This window comes from Hypanus sabinus, chromosome X1 (genome assembly GCF_030144855.1).
Source record: "Hypanus sabinus isolate sHypSab1 chromosome X1, sHypSab1.hap1, whole genome shotgun sequence".
In the NCBI taxonomy this organism is placed as follows: Eukaryota; Metazoa; Chordata; class Chondrichthyes; order Myliobatiformes; family Dasyatidae; genus Hypanus; species Hypanus sabinus.
In genome coordinates, this window is record NC_082738.1 from 44241624 (window position 1) to 44257577 (window position 15954).

Sequence of the window (15954 nt, forward strand, 5' to 3'; positions counted from 1 at the left end):
CTATATTCTGAGTGTCAGGAGTTTTGTGCCAAGAAAACTTCAAACCATCTATAGGTGCAGTTAAAATGTGTTCCCATTGTAAATATGTAAATCTGTAAAGCTATTTGTCCACACTCAAGTTACTAAACCGCAGTATATTGTAACTATTCAAAATATGCTTAATCACCTGCTGTTATTTTTGTGATTGAAGTATAAATCCTCCATGTACTTTGAATTTAGTGAGATCCTTTTGAGATTCGGCCAAGAGGGATTCTTCTAAAATGCCTGTTTGCTCTGCTGAATAACGACTTTATATGTTTGCAGCTGCAATTTCCATGTGACTCATTCAACGTCACAACAAGCAGTGAGCCAGAAAGCCACTAACCACAGTGCACATCATGTGCATAGGGGGCAAACGCAAAGCTACCCAGAGAAAAACAATGACAAAAATAGAATAAGTTGCTGCACTTTGCTGGATGCATGGACCTCATCAGGTGATGCGTCCATCAACAAGTTCTGAAATATTTGATCAACATCCGATGTTTAAGCAAGGAAAAAATAAAAGTCAAGCTAAATATTAGAGAGTCCTTGAATGTGAAGGAAATATTCTGCTTAGTTGCACATCTAGAATATACATACCGACCTTCCACAATCACCACTTTTCAACATTGAGCTTTCCATTTTCACTTTCTGTGCTTCTTTCTCTCCTTCCAGTTCCGCTAACCCAACCCCTGACATCCAATTTCATTCCCTTCCCCTACCTGGTTCCATCTGCCTTTCATGTACACACCTTCTAGTTCCCCCTTCTTCTCCCCCATTCTGCTCCAACTGCCTTATTGGGGTCCACTCATCACCTTCCTTATCTATCAGTGTCCGGCAACTGCACCCTTTTGTGTTTCCACTTACCACCTTTCCGTTGCATCTTCCTCATCCACCCCTCCCCCTCCTCCATCTGGCTCCACCTGCACATCAACCCCCTCCACACCTGGTTCCATCTATCGCCAGCCAGACTCCTACTTCAGCCTTCCCTCCCACCTCTGTCCCAATGCAGAGACTCAACTCCACGTGTCAGACTATCCCTTTGTCCCTACAGAACCTGCAGAACTCCTCCAGCAGTTTGCTCCACACTCCAGTATCTGCGGTCTCTTTTGTGTCGACACTTCCAGATAACAATTTGCTTTTCCTATTTACACTTCTCCTGTTGTACATTTACTCAATCTGTTAGCCTTGCTCCAACATTGTTTTACACCTTTGATTTCCCCTTTCTTGCCCACAATCACAGATCTTCCCTTTACTCCCACCACCGCCACCCCAACTCTTCTCAATTTGAAATCTTCCTTTCTTCCTCAGCTCAGATGAAAGTGATGCACCATCAATAACTCACACTGAGACGTAAGGCGAGATATCGGCTTTTATTGACTGGAAGAAGGAACCAGGAGTGAGTGTCCATCATACTATGACCTGGAGACTGAGGCCGAGCGTCAGGCCTCAGATCGCCTTTATACAGGGGCCTGTGGGAGGAGCCACAGGAGCAGTCAGCAGGGGGCGTGTCCAGACAGGCACATAGTTCACCACAGAAAGATCATGAGCTTGAAGTGTTAACTTTAACATTGTTTCTCCCTCTGCAGATGCAGCTTGGGCTGCCAGGTATTTCCAGTTTTAGATTTTCAGCAACCAGTATTTTTGTTTTACATGGGAGATCAATGTGTGCTTGGGTTGACAGGAGATTGATACTAAATAAGAAGGAGGTATTCCGTAGCATCCATAAGAGGGAAAAAAGTCAATATTTCAGGTTAGAAACCTTAGAATTGAGAAAACTTAGAAATCAGACATGTTTTAAGCTACTGAGAATGGGAAGGTGAAGTCAATAATGGGAGAACAGTGAGAGAGCAATGGGTTCGTCTATGTAAAGGCTTGTGACAAAGCAGGGTAGAAGGATATGAATGGCAATATTGCCAGCTGAGAGACAGCGGTGTAAACATATTCATTGCAAATAATTTCCGTGGAGGAGATGTAAATTGGAGGTGAATGAAAAAGAAGAGAAGAAAAAAAAACAGTATTAGAACTGGAAGAGACAAGCTGGAGAAATAAAACACTGCAGATGCTGGAAAACAAATAAAAACAGAGAATGCTGGAAATATGGAAAAGTTATGTTGCTCATACAACCATTGTTGGTAGAATCTCTGATGCGAGGAGTGAGATATATAACTAGTTGAGTGGTGTCACAGCAACAACTTTTCACTCAATGTCAGTAAGAGGGAAGAGGTGATTGTAGACTTCAAGAAGGGTAAGACAAGGGAACACGAACCAATCCTCATAGAGGGATCAGAAGTGGAGAGAGTGAGAAATTTCAAGTTCCTGGGTGTCAAGATCTCCGAGGATCTAACCTGGTCCCAACATATTGATACAGTTATAAAGAAGGCAAGACAGTGGCTATATTTCATTAGGAGTTTGAAGAGATATGGTTTGTCACCTAAAACTTTTGAAAACTTCTATAGATGTAGTGTGGAGAGTATTCTGACAGGCTGTATCACTGGGGGAGGGGCTACTGCACAGGACTGAAAGAAACTACAGAAAGTTGTAAAATTAGTCAGCTCCATCTTGAGTATTAGCCTCCATAGTATCCAAGACATCTTCAAGGAGAAGCGTCTCATAAAGGTGGCATCCATTATTAAGGACCTCCATCACCCAGGACATGCCCTCTTCTCATTGTTACCATCAGGAAGGAGGTACAGGAGCCTGAAGGCACACACTCAGCGATTCAGGAACAGCTTCTTCCCCTCTGTCATCCGATTCCTAAATGGACATTGAACCCGTGAACACTACCTAACTTCTTTTTAAAACATACAGTACATTATTTCTTTTTTACACTATTTTTAATTTACCTATTCAATCCACAAATATATACTTTCTGTAGTTGATTTACTTATTTATTTTTCTTTCTATATTATCATGTATTGCATTGAACTGCTGCTGCTAAGTTAACAAATTTTATGACGTAGGTGAGTGTCATACTGATGCCAGCGATGGACACGGTCCATGCCATGCACCCCACCTGATCCAATGCAGAAAGCAGCATCCATTGTCAAGACCTTCACCATCCAGTCCATATTCTCTTTTTGCTAATGCTGTCGGAAAGGAGATACAAGAGCCTTAGGTCCCAAGCCAACAGGTTCAGGAACAGTTATTACTCTTCAACCACTAGGCTCCTGAACCAGAGTGGGTAACTGCACTCACTCCAACACTGAACTGATTGCACAGCCTATGTGCTCACTTCCACGTACTCAATATTATTTATTTGCTCATTTTTTTTCTTCTTTTGCACTTTGGCTGTTTGTCAGACTTTGTGTGCAGTTTTTCATTGGCTCTATTGTATTTATTTGTTCTACTGTGAATGCCTGCAAGAGAATGAATCTCTGAGCGACATATAGTGGCATGCGTACTTTGATAATAAATTTATTTTGAACTTTGAACTTTCCCTGAGATAGTGGCATTTCATTAAGGCGGGTGTCCCAGACTCCTTAGTGACAGAATGCCCCTCCCTGCTGCAGGTTTGAGCCAAGTTGTATGTCTCCTCACAAGACCTCACTAACACTTTCCTAATTGAAAAACTGGGCTTACACTCGAGGTCTCATTGTGTAAGTCTTCTAACCCACCCCACAACAGCGCTAAAATCTTTAAAGTCTAACACAATTGTGTTCAATGCCCCAATGAATTTTGCTTCAAGCCTTTAAGATTCCAGATCCCCGGGACAACATTGAGGATTTTGGCAGCCCCACGCTACCGCCGTGTCCCATTCCCTGGCTGGTGTGCCTTCCCTAAGGTTTAAAAGATGAAGCCCACATTTAGCAGAAAATCGAAGCTCTGTGTGACCGAGCAGTGGAAGTACTGGTTCTTGCAACTAGGATCAGATTGAGGGCTGAAACCAGACTTTCACTTTCGATACTAACATTTTGGCTGCGTGTTTTTTTTTGTTGTTTTTCAACGCGGATCTGGGGGTCAGATGGTCGGCAGAGGTAGGAATCCGAGGCATTTCTGTTCTGAAAAATATTCACAAACTCCTCGGGGCTTTTCTTCATCAGAAGGGGACAGTGGAGGGGTTTGTGGGTGGTTACGAAAGAAAACAAGACAGCAACATCTGCATTAAGCTACTGTATCTGCAAAAGCGAAAGCTTCGACAAGAGCAAGCGGGGGCTCCTACGGTGGGGTCGAACTTTGTTCGGATAAACGGCTCACTCTGAGACTGCTTGTAATGGTGATGCGTTTCGCCAGCACAGAGGGTTCTGCTTTAAACGGACGTGGCCTCGCCACTTGGCTGGTTGTGTCGTTGCTTTTAGGATCCAGAGGCCTGAGCTAATCGCCAGAGCTTTCAAATTCAAATACCATTTAAATCCGGGCGTGCAAAGTTCAAAATAGCAAGTTGGCACCCGGCGGCGAGTGGCGCCCTTAACTCCGACCCTCAGCGTGGTGGGTTCAGGTCCCAGCTAAGAGCTTAGAAATTTAGACTCAGGCTCTTGTCGACAATAAGGAAGTTGTAGCTTTAAAGGGAGATACTAAATTAAGGCCCTGTGAGAAATAAAGAATTATACAGCACGGAAACGGAGAAATTTATCCTTGCCGTCCAAGATGACTGTTCATGCTAGTCCTGTTTGCTTGCATTTAGCCCATATCCTTCTAAACTTAAGTATAGAATGCTATTTGCTTACTTTCATTGTTTACACGATTTGTTTTTTTCTCTTTCCACATTGGGTGCTTCACGGTTTTTATAATGGGTTTACTTGTTGTGTGGCTGCCTGCACCAAACAAATCTCAGGGTTGTATAAAGTACAGATTGGTAATAAACGTACTTTGAACAATAATTGTCTTTTAATTATTGTAATTGTATCTGCCGTTACCACTTCCTCTGGCAGTTTGTTCCATATACCTACCGCCCTCTGTGTGGAAAAAGTTATTTCTCAGGTCCTTTTTATATCTTCCTCTCTTAGCTTGGACCTATGCCATTTAGCTTTAGACTGCCCAGCATTGGTTAAAAAAGACCTATCTATGCCCCTCATGATTTTACCTCTATATTTTGAGCCTCCTATACTCCAGGGAACAAGGTAACAAAAGAGGGCATAATTTTCAAAGTTCAAAGTACATTTATTATCAAAGTGTACTTTATACAACCTTGAGGTTTGTCTTGCAGGCAGCTACAAAACAGTGGAACCCATTAAAACAAGAAGACCATCAAAGCTCAGTGTGCAGAGAGAGAAAAAGACAAATCATACAAACAATAAAAGTAGCAATCAGAACTGGAGTTCACAAAGCCAGGCTGATTCAGAAGTCTGTTAGTTGCAGGTCACAGGTGATTGGAGGGAAGTATGGGAAAATGTTCTTTACACAGAGAGTGGTGGATGCGGGGAATATGCCTTGCCACTCTGTAGAGAAGTTACCTTTGACCTCCCCTCCTCCTATACTTTCCTCCAGTCACCTTAAAATTATGTCCCTTGTATTAGCTATTTCTGCCCTGGGAAATTTATCATATGTCATGAAATTTGTTGTTTTGTGACAACAGTACAGTGCAAGAAATATAAAAAAAATATTATCAGTTACAATGTTCATGGGTTCATGGACCGTTCAGAAATCTAGTGGTGGAGTGGGAAGAAGCTGTTCCTAAAATGTTGAGTGTGTGTCTTCAGGCAGACTCTCTGATGGTGGCAGTGAGAAGATGGTGTGTCCCAGATGGTGTGAGTCCTTAATGATGGATGCTGCCTTCTTGAGGCACCACCTTTTGAAAATGTCCTCGAAGATGGGGAGGGTCGAGCCCATCCGTGATGGAGCTGGCTGAGTCTATAGCCCTCTGTAGCCACTTTCAAACCCATGCATTGGAGCCTCTGTACCAGGTTCTGATGCAACCAGGCAGAATGCTCTCCATGGTACATCCGTAGAGATTTGCTAGAGTTTTGGTGACATACCAAATCTCCTCAAACACCTAATGAAAAATAGTCCCTGCCAAGATAGATCCACTCAGTGCTGATGTATTGACTCCATGAATCTCAGAGATCAGTGAGATTCCTACGGAGCCACGAGTGATGTGATACCAGCTTTTTATTTTGAAATTTGTTAAACAGATTTGAAACCGCAAATTTGTGTGCTATCAGGTCAACAGGAAAGGTCATTGGCTGCAGTCTACCATCACTGCCAGACTTGTACAGTATGTTTGTGGTCTTCTGCTGGAGCCCATCAGCTTCGAAGTTTGATGTGTTGTGCGTTCAGAGATGCTCTCCTGTTATAATGTGTGGTTATTTGAGTTACTGTCACCTTCCCGTCAGCTTGAAACAGTCTGGCCATTTTCCTCTGACCTCTCTCATTAACAAGGTGAACTACTTCTCACTGGATAGTTTTGTTTTTCACACCATTCTCTGTAAACTCTAGAGCAGAGGTTCCCAAACTTTTTTATGTCATGGACCAATACCGTTAATGAAGGGGTCAGTGGACCCCAGGTTAGGAACCCCTAGAATCTAGGGACTGTTGTGTGTGAAAATCCCAGGAGATCAGCAGTTTCTGAAATAATCAAACCGCCCTGTCTAGTACCAACAACCACTTCATGGTCAAAGACACTCAGATGACATTTCTTTCCCATTCTGATGTTTGGTCTGAACCACATTGGTTGATTCAATATTTGCATTAATTAGCAGGTGTACATAATAAAGTGGCCACTGAGTGTATGTGTCCAGGGCAAAGAAGTGGGCAATGATTGTGGACACTACCCACCCAGTAAACTGCATTTTCCAAACGCTCCCTTTGGGAAAGTACTATAGGACTATTAAACAAAAACTTCACACCATCTTAAAAGTTTCTTTCCCCAGACAGTTATAACCATATAACAATTACAGCATGGAAACAGGCCATCTCGGCCCTTCTAGTCCATGCCGAACGCTTACTCTCACCTAATCCCACCGACCTGCACTCAGCCCATAACCCTCCATTCCTTTCCTGTCCATATACCTATCCAATTTTTTTTTAAATGACAAAATTGAACCTGCCTCTACCACTTCTACTGGAAGCTCGTTCCACACAGCTACCACTCTCTGAGTAAAGAAGTTCCCCCTCGTGTTACCCCTAAACTTTCAACTCATCTCATTAATTATTCTAGTCAGCTCCCCGCATCTATTACCCCGTCACTGCCCTGCACATAAACACTTTAGGCCACTTTTTATAATTTTATTTCTTATTTATCAATAATTTTATTTTTATATAATTCTTTATAATTGTTGAAAGTTGATGTTTCCTGTTGCACATCGAGCCCTGACCAACACACCACAGTAAACCCCTAATACAGATAAATGTATATGACAAGTAAAGCTGATCCTTGAAAAATACAGTTTGAATTCCATTGGAAAACCTGGCTCACTATCACATGTTAATTGTCAGATTGCTCTATTTCCAACATCTTGACAGTGTCTGTCTGTTTATCGCGTTTGTTAAGTTGCACAGAGGCACAGAGAAAGGCAATGTGTAAGTTCAGATACAGAAACAGACCATAAGTATGTGATGCCAATCCACCTGATTCCTGCATGTCCATTAGAAAATCAAACATTTACCTAATATAGTCAAAATAAGACTCTGGTATCCTCCAGCAGGCCAACCAAAAATTTATGTTATTTTTCATTCATACTTTCTTGAGGGGCATTCAACTGATCAAGTCAGTGCTGGTCCTCAGAGTTTTCTCATTAGTCCTATTCCTTCACTTATGGGAGTGGACAATGGGCTGAAGTGAATAGAAAAAGAATTTCACCCTGGTCCCTGATAGTCATTTACTAAAATAGAAGTAAATAATTGCCAAGTCCAACAATTACAGGGTTAACTGTTACTGATTGGCCAACTGGGTGACTAAGTTCAAATGTTTGTATCTCGTTAGCTATTACTAGCTAGTTTACAGCTGCAGATATGCCATTCAATCTTCAGGAAAACTGAGTAAAGGGAAATGCTCCAAATTCCCCTGAAAAATAGCAGATGAAAAAAGAGAAAAAGACCCATCAGTGTGTTCCTACAGGTCCTGGGCACAAAGAAAAATTGGAAAAAGTCCTGCTAAAGTCAATAAAACTGACCACATGAAAAATAACAGCGCAAGTTAAACACCTTTTGTGCTCAGGTCACTGTAGTAACTGTTGCATTTATAATAAATTACAGGTCATCACATAATTATATAGATAAGAATTTGTTGTACGCTGATTAATGTGAGTTCTCTTAGTTTTTACAGGCATCTGATACCAAGCTTCCTATGATTCTTATGTGCAACCCTGTAAGTTGACTGATGAAGCCTGTAATCTTTAACATAATAACGAGATTCTATAGATGTAACACACAAAATGTTGGAGTAACTCAGCAGGTCAGGAGCATCTACGGAAAGGAATAAACAGTCAATGTTTCAGAGAGTCCTAAGGAAGGGTTTTGGCACAAAACATTGACTATTTATTCCTCTTCATAGATGCCTCCTGACTTGTTGAGTTTCTCAACATGTTAGACCATAAGACCAGAAGATACAGGAGCAGAATGAGTTTGCTCTGCCATTTTATCGTGGTTGATCCATTTCCTTCTTGGCCCCCATCTCCTGCCTTCTCCCCGTATCCCTTCATGCCCTGACTAATCAAGAATCTATCAACCCCTGCCTTAAATGTACCCAATGATTTGGCCTCCACATTCACCTGTGGCAATGAATTCCACAGATTCCCCACCCTCTGTCTAAAGAAATTCCACTTCATTTCTGTTATGAGTCAGCGTCCTCTGGTTATAGACTACCCCACCATAGGAACATCCTCTCCACATCCACTCTACTGAGGCCTTTCAACATTTGATAGGTTTCAGTGAGATCCCCCCTCATTCTTCTGAATTTCAGTGAGTACAGGCCTAGAGCCATCAAACGCTCCTCATATGATAGGCCTTTCAGTCCCAGTATCATTTTCGTGAACCTCCTTTGAACCTTCTCCAATACTCAAAATGAGGCCTCACCAGTGCTTTATAAAGCCTCAGCATCACATCCTTGCTTTCATATTCGAGTCCTCTGGAAATGAATGTTAACATCACATTTACCTTCCTCACCACTGACTCAACCTGCAAATGAACCTTTAGGGAATTCTGCATGAGGATTTCCAAATCCCTTTGTAGCTCAGATTTTTGAATCTTGTCCCCATTTAGAAAATAGTCTACACTTTTATTCCTTCTACCAAGTGCATGAACATATACTTTCCAACGTTGTATTCTATCTGCAACTTCTTTGCCCATTCTCCTAATCTAAGTCTTCCTGTAGCCTTTCTGCTTTCTTAAGACTACTATGCCCCTCCACCTATCATCGTATCATTTGCAAACTTGGTCATAAAGCCATCAATTCTCTCATCTAAATTATTGACATATAACATAAGAAGAATCAATCCCAACCCTTGTGGACCATTACTAGTCACTGGCAGGTAGCCAGGAAAGGCTCTCTTTATTCCCACTCTTTGCCTACTGCCAATCAGCCAATGCTAGAATTTTTCCTGTAACACCAGGGGCTCTTAACTTGTTAAGCAGCCTTCTGTGTGGTACCTTGTCAAAGGCCTTCTGAAAATCCAAGTATACAACACCCACCGATTCCTGCTTCTTATTCCTTCAAAGAATTCTAACGGATTTGTCAGGGAAGATTTTCCGTTAAAAAAACCATGCTTAATACGGCCTATTTTTATCATGTGCTTCCAAGTATCCCAAAACCACATCCTTAATAATTGACTTCAACACCTCCCTGACCACTGAGGTCAGATTAACTGGCCTATAATTTCCTTTCTTCTGCCTCGTTCCCTTCTTGGAAGGGTGGAATGACATTTGCAATTTTCCAGTCTTCCAGAACCATTCCAGAATCTAGTGATTCTTGAAAGAAAAAAAAGTAGATCATTACTAATGTCTCCACAATCTCTTCAGCCACCTCTTTCAGAACCCTGGGGCGTATACCATCTGGCCCAGGTGACTTATCAACCTACAGACATTTCATTCCCCAAACACCTTCTTACTAGTAATGGCAATTCAACACACACTTGCCACTCTCGAACTTCCAGTATACTACTAGTGTTTTCCACAGTGAAGACTGATATAAAATGCTTATTCAGTTCATCCGCAATTCCCTTTTCCCCCATTACTACCTCTCCAGCATCGTTTTCCAGCAGTCCAATATCCACTCTTGCCTCTCTTTCACACTTTATATATTTGCAGAAACTTTTCATACCCTCTTTAATATTATTAGCTAGTTTACCTTTGTGTTTCATCTTTTCCTTCTTTCTGATTTTTTTAGTTGCTCTCTGTTGGTTTTTAAAAGCTTCCCAATCCTCTAATTTCCCACTAATCTTTACTCTATTATATGCTCTCTCTTTGGCTTTTATGTTGGTTTTGACTTCCCTTGTCAGCCATGATTGTGTCATCCTGCCTTTAGAATACTTCTTCTTTGTGATGTGTGTGTGTGTGTGTATATATATATATATATATATATATATATATATATATACCCTGCGCCTTCTGAATTTCTCTCAGAAATTCCAGCCATTGTGGTTTGCCATCATCCCCGCTAGTGTTCCCTTTCAATCAATTTTGGTCAGCTCCTTTTTCATGCCTCTTTAAGACCTTTTACTGCACAGTAAAACCTATACGTCTGATTTTAGTTTCTCCTTCTCAAATTGTAGGGTGAATTCTATCATATTATGATCACTGGTCCCCTAAGGTTCCTTTACTTAAAGCTCTCTAATCAATTTTGGTTCTTTACACAACACCCAATCCAGAATATCTGATCCCCTGGTGGGCTGAACCACAAGCTGCTCTAAAAAGCCTTCTCATAGGCATTCTAGAAAATAGACCTCTTGGAATCCAGCACCAACCTGATTTCCCCAATCTACCTGCATATTGAAATTCCCCTATGACATGCATTTTCTATCTCCCATTATAATTTGTAGGCTATATTTTTACTACTGTTTGGAGGTCTGTATATAACTCCCATCAGGGTCTTTTTACCCTTGCAGTTTCTTAGCTCTCCCCATGACAATTCTACACATTAAGATCCTATGTCACCTCTTTCTAATTATCTGATTTCATTTTTTATCAATAGAGCCACACCATCCTCTCAGCCTATCTGCCTGTTCTTTCGATTCAATGTGTACCCTTGGACGTTAAGCTCCCAGCTATAATCTTCTTTAAACCATGATCCAGTGATGCCCACAACGTTGTATATGCCAACTTGAACTGTGCTACAAGTTCATCTACCTTATTCTGTGTACTGCGCACATTCAAATATAACTCCTTCAGTCCTGTATTCACCCTTTTTGATTTTGTCCTCCTTTTACATTGCAACTCATCCTTTTGACTGTAATGTTTGCACTATCATCAGCCTCTCCTTGCTAGCAGTCTCACTACACACTGCCTCTATTTGTAAACCAACTACCTCATCCTCAGCACTATCACTCTGGTTCCCATCTCCCTGCCAAGTTAGTTTAAACCCTCCTGAACAGCTCTAGCAAATCTGCCCACAAGGATATTTGGTCCCTCTTGGGTTCAGGTGGAACCTGTCCCTTTTGTACAGGTTGTACTTTCCCCAGAAGAGATCTCACTGATCCAGAAATCTGAAGCCCTCTCCCCTACACCAGTTTCTCAGCCACGCATCCATCCACTACATCATCCTATTCTTAACCTCAGCAGTGCGAGGCACAGGCAGCAATCCAGAGATTACTACCCTGGAGGTCCTGTTTTCCAGCTTTTTACCTAGCTCCATAAAATCTCTCCAGGACCTCCTCACCTTTCCTACCTGTATCATTGGTGCCAATATTCTTGCTGCTCACCCTCCCCCTTTAGAATGCCGTGGACCCAATCCGAGACATCCTCGACACTGGCACCTGGGAGGCAACATACCATCTGGGTTTCTCCAGCATGTCCACAGAATCTGATCTGTATTCCTCTAACTATGGAATCTCCTATCACTATTGCAGTCCCCTTCACCTCTCTTCTGAGCCACAGTGCCAGAGATCTGGTTATAGTGGCTCCCCCTGGTAGATTGTCCCCCTCAACAGTATCCAAAGTGGTATACTTATTATTGAAGGAAGCAGCCACAGGTGTACTCTGCACAGGGTGTGCATTTCCCTTCCTTCTCTTGGCAGACACAGTTACCTGTCTTCTGCCACCTTGGAATGTCTACCTCCCTGTAGCTCGTATCTATCACCTCAGTTTCCCATATGAGCCATAGGCCATCGAGCTGCAGCTCCAGTTCCTTCGTATGTTCTCTTGAGGAGCTGCAGCTCAGTGCAGCTGGTGCAGATGTGGTTATTGGAGAGGCTGGAGATCTCCCAGAATTCCCGCATCACACACACAGAACAAAACATGACCCCTGGTACCATTCTCACTGCATTAACTCCGCCCGAACTGATAAGGAATGAAGAATTAAAGAGAAAGAAGAAAACTTACTAGATACTTACCTTTCCAAAGCCTCCCCACTCAAATACTGGACTGCTCCGCTTGCTCCTGCCTTATTTTTATTTGCCCTTTCGAATGAATCCCATTCACTAATTGAGCACAGTCCAACTCCGAAAAACTGCCGCGAAGCGCTGGCTTTTTTAAACTTCAGCTGCGGGCCTAAATGAAGTCACTGCTTCTTCTCCTGCTCCCCCTCACTGATTAGGCGCAGTCATTTTGTGTCTGTTGCTCATGATTCCCAGCATCTGCAGAATCTCTTGTGTTTATGTTGAAGATATTAGTTCAATGGGGCATTTTTTGACCTTGGTTACCCTTGCATTCCTGACATAGTCTTCATATCAGCAGCAGCAGGATGACATCATTCCCCATTAAAAGGGAACTTAAGACTCCAAGAAGCACCTAACAATGATCACACAATGTTGGATTGTGATGTGTCTGGGTTAACTCTTATACATTGATTGCTGAAGAACTACCCCTCCACCCCAACTTGAAGGTAGACTGATCTCACTCCTGACCCACATCAATAGCAAGAGCACAATGCCTTACCATGGCAACAGGGATAATCCTTCAACCCAACCAACTTCCTGACATTGCCCTACTTCTCCTGACCCTATGAGATTCCTGATAAAGGCTCCAATTTTCACACACTTTCATGCACCCAGCCACTTCCTTGGCCTCCAGCATTTTGTGTGTGTTGGCTTGTAATCTTTCCCTACTGACAACAATAATTTTAATGTGATCATACTTCTACACATGTCAAACCCACCCCCAGGCTTGGTTTCAACTGCATGAAACTCAGGATGTGAGGTGAATGAAAAAAGGAAGGAAAAATCTTGATTTAAGTAGCATCTTTCATATTTCATGAACAGTCCTACGTGATTTTCAGTCAATGAACTGCCTTTAAAGTGCAGCCACTGTTAATAAAGAAAATGCAGCATTCAGTGTTAGCTTTTTGAGCTTAAACAAACTTCTCTGTTGCAGTTTAAAAATGGACAGAACTATAGAGGTGTCTGATCTCCCCACGGGTCTTTCAAAGCGGAGCCTTGAAGACAAACTCATGATTCATTTCTTGAGGGCTAAGAATGGAGGAGGTGAAATCATCGATGTGGTGTTCCCAACTGAGTTCCTGTCATCTGCACTTATAGTCTTTGAAGAGGCAGAAGGTAAGATGCAAATCAAGAAATTCCAGGAAAAACAAGGCATGAGAGTGTCAGGCAAACAATGATGAAGTGAACAAGGTTAATTTGAGCTTAAAACAAAAGGAGAAATGGAAAGCAGTTCAGTTGTCAATGGCAAGGATTGTTTTCTTTTGGGTCCATTATATTGGTTGTGATACTTGCGATATTTAACTTTGAAGAGTCTCTTTTCCGTAGATGCTGCCTGGCCTGCTGGTTTCCAGTGTTTTGTGTGCATGGCTTGGATTTCCAGCATCTGCAGATTTTCTCTTGTTTGTGATTCTAGACCTTATATTCCGTTTGGGTATCCTCTAACCTGATGGCATAAATGTTGATTTCTCCTTTTGGTAACATTTTTAACCTCCCCCCCCAACTCTGTTCTCTTACCTCCTCTCACCTGCCTATCACCTCCTTCCCTTTCTCCAATGTTCTGCTCTCCTCTCCTATCAGATTCCTTCCTCTCCAGCCCTTTATCTTTCCTACTCACCTGGCTTCACCTATCACCTTCTAGCTATCCTCCTTCCCCTCACTCTGCCTTTTTATTCTGGCATCTTGCCCCTTCCTTTCCAATCCTGAAAAGGAGTCTTGGCCCAAAACATCAACCGTTGATTCATTTCCATAGATGCTGCCTGATCTGTTAAGTTCCTCCAGCATTTTCTGTGCGTTTCTTTGGATTTCCAGCATTTGCAGACTTTTTTTTTGTGTTTATAATCTACAATACTGTGTTAGTTTATCCTCAAAGCAGTATCCCTTTGAAAAGTAGACTGAAAGTGGCCTTCATAAATCAGATCATTGAGTATAGGAGTTGGGATGTTATGTTGAAGTTGTATAAGACATTGGTGAGGCCTACTTTTGAGTATTCTGTGGAGTTCTGGTCACCTACCTACAGAAAAGTTATTAATAAAATTGAAAGAGTGCAAAGAAAGTTTATAAGCACGTTGCCAGTACCAGAGTTAAAGGAAAAGGCTGAATAGGTTAGGGGTTTATCTCAAGAGAAGGACTCAGCTTTAAGGCTGAGGTAGCAAAGTTGGGTGGGCAATAAAATAGATGCACAGAGAAGTCATTCAACGCCACATTCTTCTCAGTGGTTGTGAGGATGGATTTGCACGTGAGAGAGGTTGAGGAATATGGTTTGTAGTGGAGTAAGGAAGCTAGGGCACATCTTTGTTCTCCAGTGTCCTCCAGATGCGGCTTGACAGAGGAGAGTGAAATGTAGGTTTGGGCACGAGTAGGGCAGAAATAGATGTAGAGTCATACAGGATGGAAACAGGGCCTTCAGCCCACCATTGGGCATCAAACATCCATTTACACCAAATCTATTTTTCCTCTTGCATCACTTCTTCCCCACTGCTCCACCTTCCTTTGCCACCTACCTATGCTCATGGTAACTAATGGCAACCCTGCCCATCTTTGGCACGTGGAAGGATACAAGTGCACCCAACGGAAAACTATATGGTCATTGGGAGAATATGCAAACTCCACACAGACAGCATTTGATATCAGGATGAAACTCAGATCTCTAGCCCACTGAGGCTTCAATGTGCTTTTCGGGTTTACCTGTCTGACAATTCCTATTGGTACCCCAGAAAGTGTGTGACAACGTTAGCAAATGTGCATGTCTATGGTCTTAATTGTATCTTTTTGTATTCCTTACTCAGTGGCTCAACGTGTTCTTCAAACTGAAAATCAGATTCTTACAGTTAATGGGAAACAGCACAAATTAAAAGTGAAATCTGCTGATTCTGAGATCAAAGTTGATCAGGTAATTAAGAATCATTCAAATCTTTTCAGATATATTTTTTGTTACATATTTCATGACTACTTTATGATGGTGGTTACTGTGAACCGACAAATTAAGGCTTAGATTTTTGCATGTAAGGTACAAAATAAGGCTTCATATTGCATTGATGGCAAGGGTTCAGCCGAAAAGTTATAAATGTTTTCAGAAAATGTCTTTTTTTTCTCTGGATTGAGGATGACGCTAGCAAGCAACGTGACCAATGGTGACATCCTTCAGACAGTTCACGAAGCTGCTTCTTTTACTTCTTTCAAATCTGATTCTGTTACTACTGGAACCTGTGATTTACATTTTGATGGTGTGTTTCCGGGCCAATTGAGCGATCTGGCTCTTTGCTGTCTCCAAGGGAGTTCGGTGAGGTTTTGTGTGGAGCGTGCAGCCCACAGATGGGGTGAGGGCCCATGATTGACTCCATTTCTTGCCGATCTTGCCAAATGAAGAGCTGAGGAAGATGGAAATCAATGAGGACGTGAGTGGAAGGCAAGCAGGTGTTCAGCGCCATCTGCCTGCATCTGACCGGTCTCTCTCTCCCTCTCGCTCGCT

General features: G+C 42.2%; 1 protein-coding gene across 2 annotated transcripts in view; it reads left to right on the plus strand.

Annotated features, from left to right (window-relative positions):
* The first annotated feature begins 3718 nt into the window (after positions 1-3718).
* Positions 3719-15954, plus strand: part of si:busm1-163l24.3 (uncharacterized) — a 31716-nt gene continuing 19480 nt past the window's right edge. Inside the window, exons 1-4 of one of the 2 annotated variants that reach the window (XM_059956518.1) lie at positions 3719-3995; positions 8213-8263; positions 13420-13601; positions 15272-15375. In XM_059956518.1, coding sequence (XP_059812501.1) covers positions 13427-13601; positions 15272-15375 — 279 coding nt within the window. In that variant the 5' untranslated portion in view covers positions 3719-3995; positions 8213-8263; positions 13420-13426. The remainder of the gene's footprint in view (positions 3996-8212; positions 8264-13419; positions 13602-15271; positions 15376-15954) is intronic. The other variant, XM_059956517.1, reaches the window with a different exon arrangement.